At 39.2% G+C, this 25809-nt stretch overlaps 1 protein-coding gene across 3 annotated transcripts; it reads right to left on the bottom strand.

Moving 5' to 3' along the window:
- Positions 1-694: 694 nt before the first annotated feature.
- On the bottom strand, positions 695-25394 carry LOC124857511 (LIM domain and actin-binding protein 1-like). Of its 3 annotated transcripts, none has more exons than XM_047348791.1 (10): positions 25305-25394; positions 17740-17871; positions 16258-16303; positions 7824-8258; positions 5087-5138; positions 4904-4992; positions 3578-3656; positions 3386-3417; positions 3163-3296; positions 695-2425 (listed from the first exon to the last, which is right to left on the bottom strand). In XM_047348791.1, exons 2-10 carry the CDS (start codon positions 17859-17861, stop codon positions 1513-1515), a joined length of 1902 nt encoding a protein of 633 aa, XP_047204747.1. In that variant the 5' UTR covers positions 17862-17871; positions 25305-25394; the 3' UTR covers positions 695-1512. The 3 variants fall into 3 exon arrangements, with proteins under 3 accessions (XP_047204747.1, XP_047204749.1, XP_047204750.1); XM_047348793.1 differs by having other exon boundaries at positions 25232-25364; XM_047348794.1 differs by lacking the exons at positions 16258-16303; positions 17740-17871; positions 25305-25394 and adding an exon at positions 9034-9216.
- Positions 25395-25809: the final 415 nt, after the last annotated feature.

Here is a 25809-nt window from a genome sequence, read left to right as displayed (position 1 = left end):
TCACAGCGTTAACATTTTATGTCATACACTGCTGGGACTAGTGAAAATTTCTCAGCATTTCAACAGCATTACCCTGCCCCCACGTGTTGCTGCACACTGCCAGTGTCGATGTATTTTATGTGGAGTGGATGGCAAACCTTCGATACTTTGTACAACCACCTTTGGCTATAATTATAGCTGCAAACCTTTTGGGTAATTTCCCACTAGAAAACGTGCCATCATAACTTGGTAAAATATGTTCAATCAGGCCAGATTGGGATGTGTCTGAATAATTCTTAAATCTTACTATAGATTCTCAGTCAGGTTTAGGTCTGGACTTTGAATGGGCCATTCTAACACACATATGCTTTAATCTGAACTATTCCACTGTAGTTGTGACTACATGTTTAGGATCATCGTCCTTCTGTAAGGTGAACCTCCGTCTTTTGCAGCCTCTAACAGGTTTACCTTTTTCTTAGCTCCAGCTTTTTATTAAATATAATCCGGTTTCCTGTCCGTACTAAAAAAGCATTCCACAGCATGATGCTGCCACCATGTTTCACTGTAGGGGTGGTGTTTTCAGGGTGATGTGTAGCGTTTCTCTCATCAAAACTGCACAGATTAGCACTCAGTGGTCACAGTGTGCAGCATTCCTTTTAAAACCTGAATAAACTGTTTATTAACATAGAAGATAAAGCACAACAAAAACACTGGATGCCCTCAGTAGTATATTTTATTCTGTTTCAGCCAGAGTATTATCTCCAATCACGAGAAGACAAATTGTTGTGCAAACCAATATTCCAAAACATAAAAATACATTAAAAATGTTTCACATACAAAATGGATTACATTTGTAAAGGTTCCTTAAAACTTGAAAGGCCATTGGAGATGTTAGAAATTACCATTTTACACTGAAACGTTGGCAACTTATTTGGTTTCCATTTCAAGAGATGAATTTACAACATTTGCAGATTTTCTAATATGGAAAACAATGAAAAAAAATGTATGAAAGCAATATGTGAATATTTGCTAGAGATTCTGTAAAGGAATGAATATAATCACATTTAAAGCAGCTGGCATCCTGACAGCTAAAACATTTAAACTTGAAATTAAAAGATTATTCAGAAACATTGGGGGGGGGAATAACAGTCCAAAGCAGATAACTGAAATGAAGCAGTATTAATGCTACTCCTGCAGAAGAGAGGACCTAATATGAAGGTATTTCATCCCTGAGCAGATTTGTTCCAAGTCCGGGAGCTTGACTAAAATCAGACACGTATAGAAATAATAACGGATTTTAGTGCAATTCTTCATTTCTCAGAGGGCAAGCAATCAAAAGAGCAACTGTTTGTAATATTTTTACAATCATAATTGAAACATAAAAAAGAAGCAATAATATATTTGCACTTTAATTCAGACAGTTAGTATAGTTTTAGTTTCTGTAGGTGTAAAATCTGGAAAAGCTCAATTATTGATCAATCTATGAGTTAAAAAGTTTGTTTTGTTTGCTGCATGTGAAACTGTAAGCTGCTCTTATACTATTGAGTCCTCATCGTCTTCATCGTAGTAGCGGTTCCGCTTGATTATATCCTCAGCGCTGAGATCCTCAGCATCACTCTCCTCTTTGTTGTCTTCCCAGAAGCCCACATCCTGGGAGGAACGGTTCTCTTTCCCAGCTTCCTCCTTTGAGGTCACACCTACGTTTGGTGTTTGATTCATCTTCTGCTCTTCCTTTTCATCCTGCTTGTCGTTTACTTTGGATTTTCCTTTAGCTGACTGTTTATCCTCGAACGATGCCCTCCATTCCAGCAGAGCCTTGGGTGGACGACGGGGCTCCCTGGGACCCGCAGCGGTTGTGGGATTCGGTTTGGCCACGAGTGTAAAAGGACGGCTGCGTTCCTTCAGAGAGGTGCTCCTCCTCAGGTTCTTCAGCTCAGCACGCTCCGTGCTCTGGAAAGATGAGTGCACATCATCCTCTGGGGGCCACTTAGCTTTCCAGGATCTGCTTGAAGGGACCTCCTCTGCATCTGGACTCAGCGGTGTTGTTCCAGAGTGCTCCTCGCCAGCCGGAGGAGGCCAGGCGACCTTTAGCTTGCGCATCTCGGCTGGTCTATCTGCAGACTGGAGATTCTCTCCAGAGCCAACATGTTTCTTTGTGCGGGACTCCAGTAGGGCAGCAAGGTCTGTGACCTTCACCTGGGGGGATGTTTCCCCACTCAGATCTGCCTGCATCTCAGACTCATTCTCGGCTGCTTGTTTCATCACCGCTGGATGCTCTTTTGGCTTCAGTGCTTCCTCGCTTTCATCTCCATCTTCTCGTGGTTCCCACTGCTCTTTATGAGGGCGATGGCCAAAACCTTCATCATAGTTTCCTTTGGCCTTGAACAGCTGATTGAAATGTGGCTTGCAGTAGATCTTACCATGCAGAGAAGCATAGTTCCCCAGACTAGAGACAGAGAAGCAAACATGTCATTTGACATAAGCATACAATTTTTAAGACGAATCCTACATGTTCTTCGTGTAAAGATTCCAGAATTTCCTGTAAGACTTTTCCAGAGTTTTCAATACTTGAAGTTCTTTTTTTTAAATAATAATTCATAAGGAATTTGTGGTAGTTGTTTGGTTTTAAAAATATGGCACCAGAGAGCAGGAAGGGGGGAATTCAGATAGGACACAACTGAAAGAAAGAAAGAAAGAAAGAAAGAAAGAAAGAACAGTTCAATGGGGAAATTTATTTCAGTTTATTTTAAAGATAATGGCTTATCTTTAAAATAAACTGTGAATCAAAACATAAAATCTAGTTTTTCAGAAAATTAGATCATTACATAGGAACAATAAGGATTTTTTTTTTTTAAAACCATACAAAACTTTTATGTTCATGTTATGTCCTACACAATCATGGGGAAGACTTGAATTGACAGTTGACATGTAAGCCTAGAAATGGAAAGTTGAGTGGAAGGAAAAAGTGTGGTAGAACAAGGTAGTAACACAGGCAGCAAGGATAACTGCTGCATTTAAAGGATTGTGTAGTAAAGGCTATATAAGAGTTTGGGAAGAATGATGGTGAGTGGAGTAAGCTTTTCAATAATATTCTCATTAATTGAGATACACTTGTATTATCATACAAGCATAAATGTGACATTATGTCTAAGTGGAAAAGAAAAATATGCAGCAGAAGCTTACCCCAGCTTTGTGTTGCAGTGAATACAAGCGAAGCAGTTTTTGTGGTAAATGTGCTCATAAACCACCAGTTTCTCCAGTGGGTACACCGTTTTCTGACAGGCAGTGCATGTTTCTTTGACTGATAGTTGAAACAGCTGCAAAAATAAAAACAGTCAAATTTATTCATAAAGAACAACACTTAATTTATTTTAGAAACTGTCTGTCTGATGTCATATTGCCCTACCCTGGTTGCTTTGGGTTGTTCTGTGCCTTCTCCTGAAACAGATAAAACACAGAATCAGCTCCGATGTTGCTCAGCCAGTGGGAAAAGCAGGAAAAAGCCTTTAAGATGTTGCTTTGCAGTGTCAAAACTGTACATTTTACGTTAGAATCCAGTGAATTAAACATTTTCTTCTGTTTTCTGGAAAAAAGTTACCATTGCACTCAGCTGCTGGCGTGTGTTTGATTTTCACAGATGCAGATGTTTTGGGGGCAGGCGTCTCTTGGGGCTGAGCCTTGGAAAAACAGAGAGAAACCACCTTTTAGTGAATAAATTATAATATCCAAATTTAGAAAGTGAGAGAAAACGATGCAAAAAATACAGTAACTTAAATGGAAACGATTCTGTACCTTTTATGAAAATGACTAAGTTTAAAAAAAAAAAAAAACATTTTATGAAATCGGTTGAAAAAGACATGAGAGTCAGATTAAACTATAAGATTTATGATGATTCTTTGAAAAGGCCATTTTAATCGGTGCCTTAAGAGGATTCCTTATTTTTGCTTTTTATTACGAATCAACAACAAGTTAATAATCTTAAGAAGGCATACGAAATACTGCCTAAAGCTTTTTTCAAAACGATACCAAATATCCAGTGTTCTGAACATTGGGGCTGTTGCCTTTCAGAGAACGTTTACTGAACAATGCAATTTTTTTACATGACAAACATCAAATTTCAAACATTTACCCTCAAAGGCGAGAGCCTGGTGACTGCTGCGTGTGTGTGTTTGCATACTTCATGCACACACACATTTATCTCTCTGTGAAAACCTGGTATTCATAATGGATGCCTCTTCACTCACTTAAAGCTCATCACTATAAAGGAGCGGCTCATGCTCTAACCCTCGAAACTGATTGTGCCAAGTTGTTTCACTACCTTGGATCTCTTGTCACTACGCATAAGCCTGCTGCAGCGAGGGAGAAAGCCCAGCTGCAGATTTACAGGCACAGATAAGCAGAGCAACGAAGCTGCATCCTAATGCAGCCAGTCACTTCTAACTATGCTCTCTGACAATCTATCACAGAGTTTAGTAACTAACAAGTTTTATATTTGCTTTACATGAGTGACGACTTTGTCTGCTCGTGTGCTTAAACAGATTTAGGATTTTAACAGAGAGGAACACCAACCAACTAGTGCACAGAAAATGGCAGCAAATTAAAATGTGGTCCTTATGAGACGTTTTTTAGTCAGAATTTCAGACTCACTTCTCTTTGTTTCAATTAAAGGAAGAAGACTGGTAAATAAGAGAAGCTTTATTGGGAATTCAGGCACATGAAAATACAACTTAGGTAGGCAAAGATTCATGCTGCAATATGTGATGACATTATCAACAGGTAAACAGAACTGGTAAATGTATTAATTTAGCACCGATTCACAGAGATGTTATCCCAAGGCACTGTAGATTTTTATAAGAAAAAAAAAGCAGCAATATTTTTGTTGTCTGTTTCAACTGACTTGAAATGTTTCTTGTACTGAACTCACAGAGCGGCTGGTGTCCTGTTTAGCAACAGCAAACTGATACTTGGCCATCTTCTCCTTCAAAGACGAAGATCGGGTCAACCCACGTGGACCTAAGGCAGAGGTGTGGATTTTCATACTTGTGGACTTTATATAAATTAAAAAACAACAAATGTTGATAGAAATAAATCAGCCGTCGTTGCTTACTGATAGGATGTTCTGATTCCTCAGAAGTGCTGCGTATTGCTGACCTGCCAACCTAAAACAGTAAAAACAGACTCAGATGATGAGAGTTGAGCTATGAATGCATGTATTACCATGCCCTGGTTTTCCTTCCACAATTTGGTGAGGACATGACTTCTAGTATTACTCAGGAGTGCCCTCACTACTCAAAACTATCGTAGAAGTGGGCCAAATTTCGCAATAGTTGATAGTGAGAGACACCACCCAAACCTTTACCATTCTAAACTTAGCAAACCATGTCATAGGTCATCAAGTATAGTGTGAAAATTAAAGGTTAAAATCTAGGTCCAGAACCTGAATTTCTGTATATTTAACATATGTAGAACATAAAGTGGAAACAGCAAAACATCAAATGAGAATGTGTTAAATAGCAAAAAACAAACATCATTGAGTTCTGCTCTGTTTTGTTCAATGAGAGAGAAACTAAAGTTCAGTCATATTAAGATCTGTGGAGCACTGTTTTTAAAAAATTACACCACTGACTGAGCAATGGTGAAATGTAAGTGAAGCATGTCTTACAAACAATATGTCTTGAACTCATCTACATTTAATCACATTGCAACCGCAACTTCAATGTATTTAACAAATGAAAAGCTGAAAGGTGGAATGTGCGATGGTATTGACCTCCTTAATTCAGTACTTGTTAGAACCGACATTGGCCGTAATTGAAGCTGCAAGTCGAAGACATTTTTCTATACTTTTGAAGACATTTTGAAGACATTTTTGGGTATGTCTTCAACAGCTTTACGCATTTAGAGACTGAATTTGTGCTCTTTGCAAAATGGTTCAAGCTTAATCAAATCAGATGGAGTGCATCTCTGGATATTATTTTTACAAGTCTTACCACAGATTCTCTATTTGATGTAGGTCTGGATTTTGACTAGGGCATTTCAACATTTCAACATGCTTTGATCTAAACCCTTCCATTATAGCTCCGACTGTATTTTTATGGTTGTTTTCCTGCTGGAAGGTGAACCCCATCCATCATTTTTTTCATTTATGCCAAAAAGGTTAATTTTGCTCAACATGGCTTATGGCAAATTTGTATTTCAACTTTCTTTTGCCATTCTTCCATAAAGGCTAAATTTGTCAGGTTCACAAGTAATAGTTGTCCTGTCCTCAGATTCTCCTGCCTGAGCTCTGGATGCACGCAAGTTTATTTAAGGGTGTCAGAGTACAAATGCACACCACACTTTGAATACATTCACGTTTTCTGTTGTAATGTGACAAGACATGAAAACATTCAAGAAGTATGAATGCTTTTACCAGGTACTGGAAACAACTTCCTCTATTAGAAGGTGATGACAGACGTGTTATATCAGAAAAGAGAAGCAAAACAAAAGAGGTACAAGTAGAGGATTTCTGATGCTTATCTCATAACAGCAAGGACAGCTGGGATCTGATAAGACTTCCACCAGCCAGCATTTGATCTGCAGTCAAAACAACTGAAACTATTCTTGTGTCCTTCACTAAACACAACATGGATGTGCATGTGCCTGTTTGCACTGCATCACCAACACTAATGGTAATTTCTCTTTGCACACATACAAAAGTCTGAGCCTTTTTAAACAGCCCACACTTTTTTGTACATTTCCTGTTGATAGTGTGATGATGCTAAAATGAATAACTGTAGAGAACTACAACAGCGGCAAAACTGACTTGAGTGCAGATGATGAAGTATAATAAAATGAGAGGAATAGCCTGGAAATATGTACACTCTAACATGATTTAACTGCGGTTGAAAAAACAATACAAAGCAAAAAAAAAAGAAGCAAGAACTGGATTCCAGGTCTGAAACAGACAGTAGCTTTACAGAGGTGATTCCATGAAGACTGAGACAGGCCTTGGACAGGAATGACTGCATTCCTCTGTTACAGAAACTGAAGAGTGGACTACTTGTTGTACTGGGCTACAAGAGAAAGAGCTGGAGTTAAATAATAGAACTAGCAAAGGTATAAACTGGTGAAGGAACTAAATCACGAAGGAAAAAGGGGCCATTTTACAAGTTAGAAGCAAGAAGGAATATTAAGGATCTTGAACCTAGTTAGGCTAAGAATGTGTGGGATTCATAATAGCAATACCTCTGTAAACATTATGAAATAGTACAGCACCTTCCAAAACAATTTTCACCCCTAGACCTTTTCTTTGTCACAACAAAAAACTTTAACCTATTTTATTGGGATTTTATATGATAGACCAGCAGAAAGTAGTGCATAATTTAATTGTGAGATACAGGCTTTGCCCATTGTCTTTTTACAAAAACATAAAAAAACAAAAAACAAATGAAAGGTGTGGTGATCCAGTACACACCTATTGTTGGTCCATCCCTTGAGATCCTTGTATAAAATTAAAAGATGCAGGGGTATTTGATACTTTTGCAAGGCACTGTAAGTTCAGCGTCAGTTAAATATACAGGTTGAACTTGTATGGCCACGAAATAAATATGGTACCCTTTGATGAAGAAGAGCATAAAGAAAATACTAGTTAGACCAACAGCTCCATCAAGGCGGCTATCGCCTGACAAACTGGGCCGACAGCACATGCTTGAAAAGACCTGCAAATAAGATTCCAGCCCTTAATTTTAAACTAAAAACCTGTTTTATTGTCCTGCCAAGTTCAGACTTTTATTACTTTTCTATCATCCCTTCAAATAGTGCAAAAAGATGTACTGGCAGAAACAAATTAATTGGTAAAGACTTACCTTTCCATTGCCATCTTCTCGCTTCTCAAACTTCATCTTCAGGTTGGTCAGCGGCGCTCTGGGTTTTTCATTAGTGGCGAATGGGCTGGTGGGAACCTCTTTCTCATTCGCCTCAGGTTTTCTTCTGTCTGTAACCTCATACCTGTCCATCTTTGTCTGCTCTTCAACAACTGGGGTTGCGAGTGGCTGCTGGACTTTTCTGGCTGCACGCTGATCCCCCTGATCAGTATGTAGGTCTTGATTCTTCATGGGCTGGGGATCCCCACGGATGGTAGCAGGCCTGGTCAGGGCTGAATGTCTACGGAGAATGCTGGACCCGCTTGGAGGAGGTACCAGGGGCTTTTTATCTTGATTTAGGTTTCCTGCTTGCTCCCAGCGCTCCTTGAGAACACTCAGGTTGCCAGAGCGCAGAGAGGATGGAGCACTCTCGATGTTCTGTAAGAAAAACAAGAAAAAGAGGAGAAAAATAAATTAACTTAATTAAAAAACATTCATTGACAGAGCCCAGGAAATATTTAGTTCCAGTGGAGTGAGGCAAACTGATCAAGAAAGACAGCTGTAGAACCTCAGCTTAACGCAATGGAATGAAGAAAATGCCTGATTCTTAACTTGGCTCAGTTAATAGATGAAGTGAACAGCTGTTCAAAGCTGCTCCAGCTCAGAAATGTGGCTCCCGAAGTCAGAAATACTGATTTATTTACTGTGACACACTGTTCAGCTGCATTTCTTTTCACTTTTCCCCAGAAACCCACAGACAATCATTCTGTTTACCACTCAAATTACTGCTTTTAGTGACAGCACAGAAGAAAAGCCAGCAGGAGCACCCCACACTTCCTTAATTATAGAAAAGAAATGAGACATAAGCAAAGAGGATGTGGACAGGACAATGTGTAGATCTATGAATCATACAAAACAAAACGGACTTTAGAATGAAACTTCCTGGCCAAACCCTCGTCAAATTTCCACAAAAAATAAACTATTTATGTTTTACAATTAATTCGAGGTAATTAAAGACTGCAAGCATGAACTCAATAAAAAAATATTAAAAAAAGAAACAAAACGATAAAGAACACGACGAAACCGCAACAAAGAACAAAAAGCAGTGGGACAACTGCTGTCTTTGTGAAGCGAGGCCAGCCTGAATAGATAACCAGACCACCACGAGATTGTTCCCAATTTTTCTTTAAACAAGTAGAAAAGAAAAGAAAACCTTTGCAAATTAGATGAAGCAGCCAGGATCAGTGTCACTACAGCTGGACAGCAAGGAAAGTCCAGGTCGTTTGGTTGGTTTTCTTCCTCAGCTCAGTGTGTGAGACACAGCAGAAGGTCGAGCTGCGCATGATACAGGCGGCTAGACAAAATCTACCAGTGAGAGCCGGTCCAGCCCCTCTCTAACAGCAGGAAAGTGAGAGACAGAGAGTCAGAATACCCAGGAAACCAGAGCAGGAAATGATACGCTCAGGGAAAAGTTAACTCTTTGTTCCCTGGTTTTGCTTGTTGATAGCTAAAAACCTACAATAACTTGGGAAATGATGGGTTTCTTTATCAGGTCACACATGCTATGATAGATCAACACAAATCAGTGCATAACTGTGAGGGGTCAGGATAAGCATACCTGTTTTTCAAAATGTTTTATAAAGCCAATAAATAAATCTTAAAAGTGTGGTGTGACTCTGAGCCACCTTTACTCTGAGGCCCATAAATAGAGCTTCAAGTCTTTTGTGGTATGTCTTGACCATCTGTGCATAACTAGAGATTTGAACTTTAGGTCATTCTTCTCTAAAAAGTGGCTTCAGCTCAGGCTGACTGGATGGAGAGCCGCTGTGAACATCGGTGTTGAAGTTCTGCAACAGATTCTTAGTTTAATTTTGACCTGGACTTTGACTGGGCCATTCCAACACTCCTTTGATATAAACCAGTGCTGTCCAAATATTTTGCCATAAGGATCAAAATCGTCATATTTAAAGTAACAACATTTTGTGATTTTATTTTTATTTTTATCTGTTCAACAATAAACATGCAATATCTTGATAAAATTTGGGTTAGGGTAAGTCTGATTTTTGTAGAAAAGGAATTTTTAGCCTTGTATCTTGCACATTTGCCTTATTCTAAGAAAGACAAAACATTTTCAAAAATTTTAGGCCGATTGTTTTCCCTTTTCTTAGTCTAGGAATTGTATTTAGAAAAATGGGATAAGGACTCTTTCTTTGAAAAGGCTTGATGTATTTAGCAAAGTTTAATGAATGGTTGCACCAATTTCTCCTTCTGAGGAAAAGTTGCTGGATCCTTTTGGTCTTGTTTACTATTAAGCAAAAATGAGGGGGATACAAAGTCAAACAATGTGGTTAATAAAAGACGAGGATGTTGTATTATAACTAAAAATTTCCAGTCTCAGAAGTTTTAAATTTGGAAATGAAAATTTTGTTCTAAAATGTTTGCCTTCCATCGATGTTCTGGCTGCATATTTAGGGTTGTCGTCCTATAACATCCATCTTCCCATTCACTAGTGGTATAGAAAAGCATTCCCACAGCATGATACTGCTACCACCATGTTTCACAGTGGGGAGGATATGTTCAGGGTGATATGCAGTATTCATTTCCTGCCCAATATATCATCTTGCATGTACGCCGGAAGGGTAATCTTACCAGAACACCTTTATCCACCTGTTTTCCTGTACTTTCCCTTCCACGTCATAATTATGTTACATATTATTATTTACCGAGGTGGTTAAAAAGCTCCGCGGTGGCACGGCTTCGTGGGTGGATGAGATCCGCCCTGAGTACCTCAAATCTCTGGATGTTGTGGGGCTGTCATGGTTAACACGCCTCTTCAAGATTGCGTGGCAGTCGGGGACAGACTGGGGTGGTGGTCCCCCTTCATAAGAAGGGTGACCGGAGGGTATATTCCAACTACAGGGGGATCAAACTCCTCAGCCTCCCTGGTAAGGCCTATGCCAGGGTATTGGAGAGGAGAGTCCGGCCGATAGTCGAACCTCGGCTTCAGGAGGAGCAGTGTGGTTTTCGTCCCGGCCGTGGAACACTGGACCAGCTCCATACCCTCTACAGGGTACTCGAGGGTTCATGGGAGTTTGCCCAACCGGTCCACATGTGTTTTGTGGACCTGGAGAAAGCATTCGACTGTGTCCATCGTGATGCCCTGTGGGGGGTGCTCCAGGAGTATGGAATTGAGGGCCCTTTATTAGGGGCCATCTGGTCCCTGTACATTCGGAGCAGGAGTTTGGTCCGCATTGCCGGCAGTAAGTCGGACTTGTTCCCGGTGCATGTTGGACTCCGGCAGGGCTGCCCTTTGTCACCGGTCCTGTTCATAACTTTTATGGACAGGATTTCTAGACGCAGCCAAGGGCCGGAGGGGGTCTGGTTTGAGGACCAGTGGATTTCGTCTCTTCTATTTGCAGATGACGTGATCCTGCTGGCCCCCTCTAACCAAGACCTACAGCATGCGCTGTGGCAGTTCGCAGCCGAGTGTGAAGCGGCTGGGATGAAGATCAGCTCCTCCAAATCAGAGGCCAGGGTTCTCGACCGGAAAAGGGTGGCTTGTCCTCTTCAGGTTGGAGGGGAGTTCCTGCCTCAAGTGAAGGAGTTTAAGTATCTCGGGGTTTTGTTCATGAGTGAGGGAAGAATGGAGCGGGAGATCAACAGATGGATCGGTGCGGCTGCCACAGTAATGGGGGCACTGTGCCGGTCCGTTGTGGTGAAGAGAGAGCTGAGCCGAAAAGCGAAGCTCTCGATTTACCGGTCGGTCTACGTTCCTACCCTCACCTATGGCCATGAACTTTGGGTCATGACCGAAAGAACGAGATCCCGGATACAAGCGGCTGAAATGAGCTTCCTCTGTAGGGTGGCCGGGCACTCCCTTAGAGATAGGGTGAGGAGCTTGGCCATCCGGGAGGGGCTCGGAGTAGAGCCGCTGCTCCTCCACATCGAGAGGAGCCAGTTGAGGTGGCTCGGGCATCTATACCGGATGCCTCCTAGACGCCTTTCTCGGGAGGTGTTCCAGGCACGTCCCACCGGGAGGAGGCCCAGGGGACGGCCCAGGACACGCTGGAGGGACTATGTCTCTCGGCTGGCCTGGGAACGCCTTGGGGTCCCCCTGGAAGAGCTGGAGGAGGTGTCTGGGGAAAGGGACGTCTGGGCGTCTCTGCTGAGTCTGCTGCCCCTGCGACCCGGTCCCGGATAAAGCGGAAGACAATGAGTACGAGTACGAGATTATAATTTATTACATAAAATCTCAATAAATTATTTCAAAGTTTGTGCTCGTAACAGAATGTTCAAAGGGTATGGGTATACCTTTGAAAGTCAATCTCAATTCTTTACAGACTGCAGACTTTTATCGCTACAGAAATATAAAAATGATCATGGATGCAGTATTTTTGGTAATTTCTTGCATAGAGGCAGAATTATACCTTAGCCATGGTGTCCGTCTTCAGGTCTCGAGTATCAGTGTCACTTGGCTAAATACATCAAGCCTATCTTATTAAGATATTTCTATTTCAGCACACCAGATCACAAGGTTTAAATATTTTTACAGGTTTTTATCAGGTTCAGCAGAGGCCTGTTAACAACCTACTGCTTTTAAATCAGCTGTGCTGAGACAGGAACACATAAAACATGCAAGACACCAGCCCTCGAGTACTGGAATTGGAAACCTCAGTCTTAAGCCATCCCCGAAAGCCGGTCCAAGGATTCACATGAATGCATGGCAAGTTTTTCTCTTTTTATAAAACCAACTAAATACATAATCACAGAGTTAGACAGACATGAGGCAATATCCATGGAGGCAAAATAAGTGGGGGTATAGATACAAAAATTACTTTTCTTGGTTAAAAGAAAAAAAGACTTCTTTGGAAACTGAAAATACAGTGGTTACTGCTCCAAATAATAATGGATATACAAACCAGCTTCAACTTGTGAAAAACTTATAAAATGAATTTTTAGGCTTAAAATGAGGGAGGAAAAAACAGATTTACAGTCCCATGCAAAAGTATTTACTGTATACACCATTAATTTATCATATGTTGTCAAATTATACCCACAGACTTCAGTATATTTTACCGGGACTTTATGTGGCGGACCAACACAAAGTACCACATATTTGTTATATGGCTATTTTTCAAAAATAAAAATCTGAAAACTGCAAAATGCTTTAGCCAATAATGGCTTTCTTTTTGTCAATCTTCCATACGGGGCTCACTTGTGAAGGGCACGACTAACAGCTGTTTTATCAAAAGATCCTCCCACCTGTCCTGTGGATCTCTGCATCTCCTCCAGAGTTACTATGGGCCTCCTGGTTGCTTCTCTGATTAATGCTTTCATTGGCATCACCTTGCTCTGTCCATTTTGATGGAGCAGTATTCAACATGAGATGTTCGAAGCTCACGAAAGATAAACCATCAAAATATCATTAGAAACATGCAAAAAACTGGGCAGCAATTATGAGAAAAGTTTGATTCCTGTAATGCCAATAATGATTTTTCTTTGTTTTTTAAGATTATAAATGATTTTCATCATGCCATTAAAAATATACTTATTTTATATTATTTTATTATGTTTTGAGAGATGCCTGACTTATCTCCTGTCAGAAACAAACTACTTGGGTAAATACAAATAATTTCATTTCTAAATCTTTAGGGGTATGAATAATTTGGGGCTTAATTGTACATCATGTAGTTAAACTGGGTAATTTCAGGCTGTAGCCCCACTTTAAAGCAGGTCTGAAGATTGAACTTTGTCCCTCCACCCTTCACGTTTTCCTTTCTTAAATTTATAAACAAGTCAGCACAGTCCAAATAAAAAAAGGACTGAATTATTCATACAATGAATTAAGTTGAATGAGTTAATGAATTACTGAAAGTCACAACAGGATAAAATCCAAAAATATTATTTTTGATACCAATCTGCCTCTGTTTTCTGTAATAATGGATGGACTTGTTATTTCCTGGACATGTTGAAAACGTCCCCCCATCCCCCAACAATCTTCCCATAGAGACACACACACACACACACACACACACACACACAAACACACACACACACACACACACACACACACACACCTCTGTGTTTTACTATCTTTATGAGGACTTTTCGGTTACTTCCATTGACTTCTATTCATTTTCCTTGATTTTTAGTGCCTAACCCTGACCCTAACACTAACCAGTTAATACCTAACCCTAACCCTAACAATAACTCAATTCATACCCTAGTCCTAAACCTAACCCCTGTCCCAAGAACGGAATTTGAAAAAGTGAGGACCAGGAAAATGTCCTCACTTTGTCAAAATGTCCTCACTTTGCGATAAAAATACAAAAAATGGTTCTCACTCAGCAACAAGTACAAGAACACACACACACTCACTCACACACTCACACACACACACAAACAGATGGTCTTTCACTGTGCTCATTCAAACTAAGCTCAGGCACACCACACTACAAGTGTTTTTCATAAGTAATTTATAAGTAAATCTACCAGGAAGGCAAACACTCACCTCTTGTAAGTTAAAACTATGAAAAACAATAATTAACTTGAATCAGACTAAAGGGTGAATTGGTGTAAATATTGGTTTAGATTACAGCTTGCAGTGAGAATTCAGCTCCTATCATTACACTTAACGTCTGAGCAGCCACCTTCAATTAGGTCTCAGTAGAAGTGGGAAGCCAGACTGTAGCCAGTGCCATTACCACCCAGAGCATTGAAGAAAGAAAGAAGATGCTGAGATGCTGTCTGACACACAGGCTGGGAAACAGTCCCTATAGATACACACAACCGTAGCAACAGTACCTTGTATCTCCTCATGATGTTCTCTGATCTGTTTCTCATTTGATCTCAGTCCAGGTTTGTTTATCGCTCTTTCACACTGACAAAGCAGCTAAACCTGCGATTGGTACTTTGCTACGTTTTACAAGGGGGGATTACACAGGATGGGATTACGGGTTTGATAGCTTGCCTGTCGCAACAAGTAGCCAATGAGAGGTCAGCCAGGACAGGACAAGACAGTGCCGTGTGTTGACAGTGAGTCAGTGTGTTTGTGTGTATATTCCTCATCTCGCCAAGCTTTAATTAGTTTACCACCACGATTAGAAAGAAGGAAATCAGGGGAGACAAGCAGCATACACACAATTTATATAATCCTCCTGTTGGCTTTGAGGACAGGGAATAAATTGCCTATTTACACATCATCTTTAAATGAAAGACCTTCATCTCTTTCTGTATTGTGTAAAATGAAGGAACGGCTCATTACAGCACCCTGCAAGACTATTCACACCTCTAGAACGTTTTCTGAAACCCCCAACTTTATGTATTTTATGTTGCAGAGGTGCCAAGTCCAGTCTTTAAGAGCTACTATCCTGCAACTTCTAAAAGCCTCCCTTGTTCAGCACACCTGAACTCCCTCATTGGCATTCAGTCAAACAGCTCTGCATCCATCTAAAAGTGGCTCTCCCGCCTTAGTAACAAGTAACACATTAGTGTAAAGTGGAAGGAAAATAATGCATGGTTTTCAACTTTTTTTTGCAAACACAATTCTGAAATATATGACTTGCATTTATACTCAGCTCCCTTTACGCTGCTAACCATTAAAAAAAAGTCCAGTACAGCCAATTGCCTCAGAAGTCAGTTAATTGATTAATTAATTGACTCCAAATGTCTGCAATTATAGCTGTTCTTTAAAGCCTCAGAGGTTTGTTAGAGAACATTAGTGGACACAGTAACATCACCTTAAACACATAATCCCCACAGTGAAGCATGGTGGTGGTAGCATCATGCTGTGGGATTGCTTCTTTTCAGCAGGAGCTGTGAATCTCTACAGAGCTGACATGAAGTTAGATGGAGCCAAATACAGGACATTCCTGGAAGAAAACCTGTTGGAGACTTCAGAAGACTTGAGACTGGCTGCATAGGTTCATTTTCCAGCAGGAAAGCTACAATGGTTTAGAAGGACATGAATCAAAGTGTTCATATGTAGGAATGGCCCAGTGAAAGTCTAAACCTCAACTTGAGAATTAGCGGCAAAACTTAAACAATTATTTTCATAGATGCTCTCTATACAATCTGACTGTGCTTCAGCCATTTTGCAAAGACAAATGTACAAAAAAGATAACCCAAAGTATTTGCAGCTGTAATCGCAGCGAAAGGTGATTCTACAAAGTTTGGAAATAGAAATGGATGCAAACCTTTTCAGGTTTTTTTTTTTGTTGTTGTTGTACAAATTGCTGAAAACCATAATTTTCCTCCCACTTCACAATTACGCATGACTTAGTGTTAGTCTATCACATACAATCCTATTAAAAACACACTAAAGCAACAGAGTAGCAAAATGTGGATACAAATTATTTTGGAAATTATTGTAAATGTTTCCTCACTCAATGGATACAAGGATCCATTTTTTTCAATCTGTTTAAAGAGAAATACTCACTCCTTTTTTCTTCTCTGCAGTGGACTCCTCAGCAGCTTTCTGGTACCTGCAGGGCAAGGAAACAACACTGACCTCTCCTGACTCAAAACAATACAGAGCATTCAGACATTTCATGGTTCTTGGTTTAAAAACCTAGGGAGGTTTTTAAAATTACAAAATACAAAGGAAACAGTTTTGTTTTGTTTTTTTGTTTATTTTAGTATTAGACAATAAAATTCTGGAAACGTTTTATTCTGTTAATAGACACTGGTGCTTGAAAGTTTAAAAACTTTCATCATCGATTCAACTAAAATACTTAAATTATCAGATTTTTCCAACTCTTACAAGTAGAGTGGAGATCTAGAGAGCTACATAAAGGACATATGAAAAAATACACTCTGTAAGTTATTTATTAAAGATAAGATCACACGTTACATCTCATTTTGTGGTGTAAACTCCGTTGTCAAATTTACTGCATTAATTATGGATGAATAAAATGTATAGTCATGTCTCCTGACATTATCCCTTCAAGTTAGCTGGAATAATTGTTAGTTCCTTGTTGGAGCCAGTCCAGGTGCAGTAAAACTGGTTTATATGAGACCAGCACCCCCACCACCATGATAACAATCTCAAACTGGAATCATATGTTATAGTTTCTCCAAGCCAAACACTTCTGACCTAAACAATAAATATGCTATCGTCGAGCAAACGCGTTCAAACAACCTTCCTGCCTGCCAACACAGTCTTCAGGAAACTACAGACAACAATGGTGTTTTTGAAGGGGATGTCCCTTTATCTTTACAGCTATGCCATTGGCTCCCTTACTTTACAAGTTTCCCCTGGTGGGGGCGGGTGCTGGTCAATTTGCTCCGTCACCAGTTTACACCCATGTGGCTGTGGTCTTTACGTACCCGACTGGCAGGAGGACGTTTCCTACCCACTTTGACAAGTAATATTCCATATTCCAAGGTGTATTCTACCTTAAGGAAATGTGTTTATGTGGGTCGTAACGTGTTATATTTCATAAGATTCAACTGGACCAGCGGAGGATCAAAACCACAATAAATAGAAACAGGGTGTAGCTCAAACTTTTTGGAAATAATATACAATTAAGTTAAATTTAACATGTATTAATAGGGCTGTTAAGGTCACTATGACCAAGGAACCAAAAGGACTTTAGGGTCAATAACTAACATGACCTTGACAGCCCTATTAGTGTGATTATTATGACTGCACTCATTTTAAACGAATTCTGAAAAACTGACCGGAAACAATTGATTATGACAGTTCAAGAGATTCACACTCATTAGACAAGTCTGATCATAATTTCAGATGTACTGAAAAATAAACAAACTTTCAAGGTCTTTTATAAGCAACAGGATATCATTTACTATTCAATCGTGTTCAACAGGTTCTCAAGTTTCCTTTAACCTCTAACTGTATTAAAGGAAGTTGTTAAAAGTGGAAACTACTATCTAACGTTGCTAAAAACTTGTTACCCACTTGGAGAATCGTTCTGCAATGGCAGTGCTTTTCCCTCGCCCACTGACCAGCGACAGCTCCTTGGCTGTGATACGCAATGACTGCGCCATCCAGGACCGCCGATTAAATGGGCCGTTCTCCATGTCTGTCAACCTAAAGATGGGAAAAATTAAAAAAAACACAAGCACATTCAGTGTGTATTCGATCACATTTATTTAATAATATATCTCTGAAAGTATATTTCTTCCAGTGGAAATGAAGCTGTGCTGCTGACTGGAAATTGTTGCTGTGAAATATAATCTCTTCAGTTAGCAGTTGGCCACTGGCATTAAACTGCTGATGTTTAAAATACCACAAGGAACTGGCTTTGGGAAAAAGAGAAAAATGAAATAAAACAACAGTAATCAACAAAAACTAATATGGTATAATTATCAACATCTGCTATATCTAATGTTATGCCTGTTGCAAAAACAAATTGGTAAGCAATGATACGATGTGATAGAATTGTTATTCAATACATTATGAGGCAGAAGCAGACAATCTGTGATACAATATGATTATGATACAATGTATTGTGTTGGCTAAAACAATTAATCAGAATAATCGTGATTAATCGATTATTGAAATAATATTCAACTAATGTAGTAATCGAATAATCGCTAACTGGAGTATTCAGACTCTATAACATGCCATTTGCTGAAAAAGCAACTCACTCAGAGCAGTAATTAGGCCAATACTGTACAAGAAATATGTCCATTTTGCAATTAAGAAGAGAAACCTTTGTCTGTAAATATGCTCCATCCAGAAATCCTCTAGTGACATAGCTTTAGCTTCACATGGTTCAAATTCTGTAAAAAATCTACTATTAATCAACTATTAACCTTTTGCTATCAAACTATTAACCGAATAATCAAAACAAATTGTCAGCAGATGAATCGATTAGCATAATAATCGTTAGTTGCAGCCCGCCCTAATTGTGATGCCCTCAGATTGATTGTGATGGCCTCTGACATGGTGAGAAACAAATACAAAGTAATACAACAAAGGGATAAAACACACGGTGCTTGAAAAAGTATTTATACACCTTTTCAATTTTTTCCCATTTTGTCACATTACAACTTCACAGAACTGCTGTGTTTATACTGTTATAAGATGAAATACGCACTGCTGGACTCAATTTTTCCAATTAAGGGAATTCTGAAGAAAATGTGTTGCACTGGACTTTATTCAGGGGTTTTATACTAAGGTCTGAATTCAGATGCACACCACTTTTTCAGATTTTGTGTTGTAAAACGTTTTTAAAAATTCATTATTTTCCCTCCACTTCACATTGATGCACTACTTTTGTTGCCAATACAATAGATTAAAGTTTATGGTTATGGTAAGTGAGAAAATGTGAAGAATTTGGGGAATTAATATTTTTGGAAGACACTGAATCTACAAATATACTTTCCTTGGGGACATTTGTTTTGCACAAACAGATGCCTGTAGAAAATAAATTCATCACAGAATAAAATTTCAAAGCACAATATTTTGAAATATAAATGCAAAAAACTGAAATTAAATGTGAAATAATCCTTAATAATAAATCTTATTTGAGTGAATTAACACTTCACAGGCCCAGCCTAGCATGTAGGCAATAAACACACAAAAAAATAATTAATATAGCAACAGGGAGCTCCCTTGTTTTCCTGTATCTGTTAGCAGTTAGTCCGTCTTTCATCACAAAGAGAGTCTCTGTTATAAAGATTAAATCCTTAATTAAATTGGATAAACAAGTTTTAAACCTGTTCTAGCATCAGACTGTGAGGCACCTCAATGTCAGAGTCCGGCTTTGTGTTTGTGGTGGATCTGCTTTCTGTTTCGCGATTATTCATTTGCAAGTTTATACCATAAACATCCCTAACAAAATGGCTCGCAACTGAATGCACATATTTGTGCTCATTCAGTTATGCATGCAATCAGACGACTCAACGTGTTGAAACTTGTCCTGTAGCTCGTGTTGCGTGAATGCAGAAAGGAAAACACAAACAGAGAGCAGCAGAGAGTAGGGACAGCAACACAACACGATGCTGGCTTAGTGGTGGCATAGTTTCACAGGATGAGCGTAAACCCAAAACTACACCTTCATTTAATTATACTTTGACTAAGCCATTGCTTTAAGATTTGGTTTATGTGTCCAGTGATGAACCTCAGAGCAATTTCTCCAGGGACAGACAGGCTAGAAGACTATGATTCCTATGAGTGCAAACATGATATTTACAAACCTTAAATTTAGTGTAGCTTGCAAATGTATTGACACCCCTTGATCTATTTCACATTTTGTTTGTTACAAACAACCTTCAATGTGTTTAATTGGAATTTAATGTGATAAACCAACACAAAGTGGTGCACAGCTATCAAGAAGCTAAACGAAACTTGGTTTTCAAAACCTTTAACAAACATAAATCTCAAAAGTGTGTCATGCATGTATATTTAACCGCCATTTGCTCTAATACCCCAAACTAAAATCCAGTGCAACCAACTGCCTTCAGAAGTCATCTAATTATGAAATATAGTCCACCACTGTTTAGTTTAATTTAATTTCAATGTAAATGCACAATATCTCCACTGTGAAACGTGGTGGTGATATCATGCTGTGGGGATGCTTTTTTATTATGCTTAGTCGTGCTTTTATTTAATAATTAATCATCTTGATTATCGTAACAGCCCTTTTATGTGCCTGAATAAAAAAAGATCTTGACCATCTCCAGTCGGTACAGAATACTGCTGCAAGGCTTTGAACCAACACACGAAAGACACAGCACATTACTCCAGTTTAAATCTCTTTACAATGGCCAATTTATTTTACATTTTTATTCTTTACTTTTAGAGCCCTGTGTGGTCAAGCCCTGGTCTACATCTCTAACTTTCTGGAGCCCTACACCTCCTCTCGCAGTCTGAGATCTTCCAGTCCAAAGGCTGTTAATGGTTCCACAAACACATTTTAAGACCAGAGGAGATAAAACCTTTAGAGCTGTGGCGCCCAAATTGTGGAAGGCCTTGCCTCCAACTTTCAGCTGTCTTGAATCCGTTGATTCATTTAAGAAGCAGCTGAAGACTCATTTATTCAGAGTTCAGATCAGGTTTTATGGGTTATGTTTGTTACATTTATGCTGTTTGTTTTTTACTTTTATGTTTTTTATGCTGGCTTTTATTGTAAAAGCACTTGTGGTTTTTGACCTGTGAAAGGTACTCTATACCTAAAGTTTACTTACTTACTAATGATGAAAGCTGGTCAGATAGAATGGTTGGAGCTAAAAACAGGACAATCCAGGTTGAACGCCTGTAAGGGCTGCAAAAACTTGAGACTGGGGCAGAAATGTATCAGCCAGGAAAACAACAACTCTAAACCTACAGCTAGAACTGTAATGGAATGGTTTAGATCAAAGTAGGTCTAAAACAATTAATTGAATTATTCATGATTGATCGATTATTGAAATAATCGTCAAATAATTTAGTAGTTGAAATGTCGTTAACTGGAGTACACAAAGTCTAAAACTTGCCATTTGCTGAAAGAACAACCCACTCAGAGCAGTAATTAGGCCAAAATTGTACAAAAATATGTACATTTTGCATTTAAGATGAAAACCGTTCTGTCTGTAAATATGCTCTATCCAGAACTCCTCAAGCAGCATAGCTTCACGTAGCTCAAATTCTGTAAAAAATCTCCTATTAAACACCCTTTGCTATTCGATTAGTAATCGATTAATCAAAAAAAGTCCACAGTTAATCAATTAGTAAAATAATCATTGGTTGCAGCCCTAGATCAAAGCATTTTCATGTCTCAGAACAGCCTAGTCAAAGTCAAGACCAAAATCTACCTTAGAATCTTGCTATTCAATCTGACTGAGCTTGAGCTATTTTGAAAAGAAGAATGGACAAAACAAAAACAAAAAAAAATCACTCTAGGTGTGCAAAGCTGGTCAAGGCATATTCCAAAACACTTGCAAACCTTAATTAGGAACATCAGACTAAAGTGGGGCTGACATTTGTGGTTTTAACAGGCCAAATGTGAACAAGTTACAGAGGCATAAACCTTTAGCAGGGCCCTATAAATCCCTGCTGACTACAGATCTCTAATGATCACTTCAGCTGAAGACATATTCACCCTGGCACACCTAGAGAATTACATCACCACTCCAATGCAAGGCTGCACTGGTGACTGGTTTCAGGACTTTGGACTGAACTTCAACCCTCCAAACAAAATCAAACGAGCAACAGTTCTCCTCTTATGTTAGCCCAAATGTTATCGGTTTGGACAAAGACAATATGGTATGAATTCTAAAATCTATTTCTTTGTGTTTAGTTCATTCTACTGCACAGGTAATATTTAATTTCTGTATTACGTTTGACAAATAATAACACAAAACCAAAGGCAGAGTGCAATGCAGCACATATTCACAAACTTGCATTAAAATATTATGTTTACATTCCTTGAGGCTACTTATTACTGACACAAGCTTTCCATCCAAAGGCAGGGTGGCTCATTTCGTCACCCTGTATGTTATTTGATACTTTTGCTAAGCCGGCACACTGGTCTGGGTACTTTCTTGTCATTCAACTGTTGGTCTTTCTGCTTCAGCTTTTGCTTGAAGCCCGGAGTCATTTCCTACATGCAAAGGAAGGGACACACCCTGGAGATGTCACCTGTGCTACTTTACTTAAATCTTAAATAGCCAAAGGATTTTATAGCAATGAATGAGACCAGGTACAGATTAATGACTCCACACAGCAGAAATATGCATCAGACCTGTCCTTCCAGATATTACTGGAGTGAATTGTCAATGCAGATCCACTGTCACCTACACATTCATAAAAGCTGTTAAGAAGAAGGTAGGGCCATGCTTTTAAGGAATGCAAAGAACAGCCTTAATGTTTAAATTTATTGCTGTATGAAAAGTTTCTGCAGAAACACCTTATGCAATATTGCATGCTGGGATTTGGTGGCTAAAAATGTACATCTAGGGTTTACAAAGTTAGCTTTAAAACCAAAAAGTTCTCCTTCATACCATTCTGTTAGTTTAAAGTCATTTTAATGAGGCTTTTTCCAGCTGTAAAGAGTGACAAAATGGTCCGCCCCCACATGTTGCTGAACACTACCAGTCAGCTGGCTGAAAGAAGGCTCCAACACGTTCTCCCCAATTACAAGAAAGATAAATTAGACTTTTTGTAATTACTTCCAGCAGCAAAAATACGAGTAGTCATGAACTGGAAACTAAAATTAAAACTTAAGAGGGTTGGATTAGTTGAAAGCTGTGATTCACATGAAACCAAATCTTACAGGTTTTACATACTGAGATTGTTTCAACCAAACTCTGTAAGGCTTATCTTGTGCACTTTGAAAGAACCGTTTTTTTTTTTTCTGTATTAAAACTGCAGACTAGCTACCTGAGCAGATAGCCTTACTAATTGACAAGCTAATATCTGTCTGTTTTACACTATAAATAGAAGAACACTTACAAGATATAAGATTCTGTGCAATGAGCACTTGAAAACTGCAACTAAATTTAGATGGGATTCTATAGTACTCTTTTATAATTATTTTATTATGTATATTTTGCTTACAGGAATATTTTCATTTTTGGAAGTGAGGCTCTGTGTAGTTATTATTAGTGCCATTAGCTAAAATAGACTGATGCCATATTACCATGAGTTTGTAGAAAAGTAAACAAGTAGCCCTTTAGGAAGTCCGAGGACTCCAAAACACTTTACACTACAATCAGTCATCCACCCATTCATATGACGTCAAAGTAACAATGGTTGGAGATGCCGGCCGTATCACCCCACCTTATCAGCTGCGGCTCGTCAGTCCGCTCTAAGTCTGCCAATAGAGAAGTTAAGTTCGAGATTTTTCAATGGGTTGTTGTTTCTGCAAGGGCATTGAAGATGGTACATTTTTTCAGCTGATCGGGCGGCTTAACACAGCCTCCTGCATCGCAGCATAGTAACACGGACATCGCTTGACTGAGAAAACAGCTAACTTAACAACGGTCTTCTGACAATAGATTTTACCCAGTATTGCTGTATACCATGATATGGAAATTGTCAGTTTGAGCCGTTTTAATTTGTTTAAAAATAATAATAATCAGCTAAAACAGAAGTTGGCTAGCGGTGTTAGAATTGTGAGATCAATATGTTATATTAATTAAGCAGCAGGAGGAATAATTAGATTTCATGCTTCAAATAAAAGCAGTTACATCATGTTATGCATTTGATTTAAGGTTTTGTGTAAATACTGAAATACGGTGTTATTTCACTCAGGGTTATCTTACCATTGGAATGTGAAATTGTCACAATTGCCTGGACTCTGGCTCTGTTTTTCCTCTCTTAAGTCTTTTATGTGTCATTCAATGTTCTTGTATTAGTTCTGATTTATTCTCATATATCTAGTACAATTTATTGTTAATTCTTGTGATCTTAGTTTAGTTCTGTAATATGCCTTCCTGGTGTGTTGTATTTAGTTTACTTCTTGTTACACCTCATGGCACTGTGTCCCATTCCAGTAATCATCCCCTCTCAGCATTGCAGAGCAGTCACTCCTTTTGTCAGATCCTCCTGTTCTCTGCTGCATTCACATTGCTTTCCTCCTCTTGCCAGTTCTAATCATGCTCCCCGTGTTCTCCTGCAAGTTTTGGGGATTTTTAAGTGGCCCATGTTCCTGCATCATTATGTTTGGACTTTGGTATTTCATTACAAGATTGTTGCAATTAACTGCCTGTGTGTGATAATAAAAGCCATACAAATCTCATCAGATATATATTTTTTTTTAGCTCACAAGCTCACAAAAGGAGTACAGACTGAATCAGTGGCATCATGTTGCGAAATTTTAAACAAAGCATCCACAGAGGTGGCCCTGTTTCAGCACGGAATGAGAGACACAAGTAAAGGCTTGAAAAAATTACAACCTATTTCATATAATCCAGTAAACTCCTCAGGATTTCATAATTAAACAACAGAATATATGTTCTCAAGGCCCTTGTTCTCTACATGTCTGACATCTACACTCTTAAATGTATCTGCTTTGCCAACAAGCAACCACGGCCCATTTGGAAAGGAGGAGTCCTACTTGCTTAATGTATAATTAATATATTATGAATTAATACAAAAGCCCGAGTCAGGTGTTCAGGAGAACACGAGTCTGAGATAAAGAGTCATTACTGAAGTATGTAATAAAGAGGCATAACTCAAAGACAGGGGGCCCATCTCTAAGGCCAACATGTCATCTGAAGAACCTTAATTACAGGTGTAGCTTTCATGGTCGCTAAGAGTGGGAAAAAAGAAGGGAAAATTGTCCGTAACATTTAGAAGACGCAGACGGAGAATACAGCCCATTTAACTTTAAGGAATAAACAGAAACACTGAGAGAAAGCAGCAGCTCCTCTCAGAGGGCGGCCGAGCGCATACACGTGTATTTATTAAACTTTGTCTACCTCAATATTAGCGAATACGAACTAAAAGCATCTCAACATACCTCTCAACTTTGAATGTCAGTCGCGATGGTTTTTTAGTGTATGTATCCCCCCCTGACGTGAAACTGTTCCTACCTGTGGGAATTTCCGTTCAGTCTGAGCTTCTCAGAAACCTGCCAGACACCTGACACTGACTACCGCCGTCGCGACACCGCCCGGACTGGCGGACGGCTCGGAGGGGGAGTGAGCGCAAAGGTGAGTGGAAGAGGCAGATCACGTGACTCGCTGCACCAATGACCTCAGGCAAAACGTTACACTTACCTGGGAGATTTGTTTTCGTATGTGGGGACAGAAATTCCTGAGAACAGGAAGCTTTGCTCACTTCTCAGTGTTAGTCTAGTTACAATCTGATGACGAGATAAACGTGTCGCATCAACTGTCTCCGTGACATGAGTGGGTGGAGTGAAGAAAATGAACAATACTGCCCAAAGCTATCTAGTAAACTGATTAGGGACCCTAAACCGGCAGGGGGCCCCAAGGACACTCAAATTCTTGCACCTAACATCCATGTGCATGTCAATAAATTCCGTGATTAAAAACTACATTTATGTTAGAAATTCAGTTCAAAGAGTGAAACTCA

This window comes from Girardinichthys multiradiatus, chromosome 20, assembly GCF_021462225.1.
Source record: "Girardinichthys multiradiatus isolate DD_20200921_A chromosome 20, DD_fGirMul_XY1, whole genome shotgun sequence".
NCBI lineage: Eukaryota > Metazoa > Chordata > Actinopteri > Cyprinodontiformes > Goodeidae > Girardinichthys > Girardinichthys multiradiatus.
Note: the sequence above shows the minus strand (reverse complement) of the source record. Positions and strands in the feature narration are given on the sequence as shown.

What these genes read in the sequence shown, in the direction of transcription:
- LOC124857511 (XM_047348791.1), bottom strand. Translation starts at nt 17,861, where the DNA reads ATGGAGAACGGCCCATTTAATCGGCGGTCCTGGATGGCGCAGTCATTG. An exon ending in CTGCAGAGAAGAAAAAAGGA is followed by an intron (nt 8,259 to 16,257) that starts GTGAGTATTTCT and finishes TTTTTCTTACAG; the next exon opens with AACATCGAGAGTGCTCCATC. An exon ending in GCCAGCAGCTGAGTGCAATG is followed by an intron (nt 3,418 to 3,577) that starts GTAACTTTTTTC and finishes TATCTGTTTCAG; the next exon opens with GAGAAGGCACAGAACAACCC.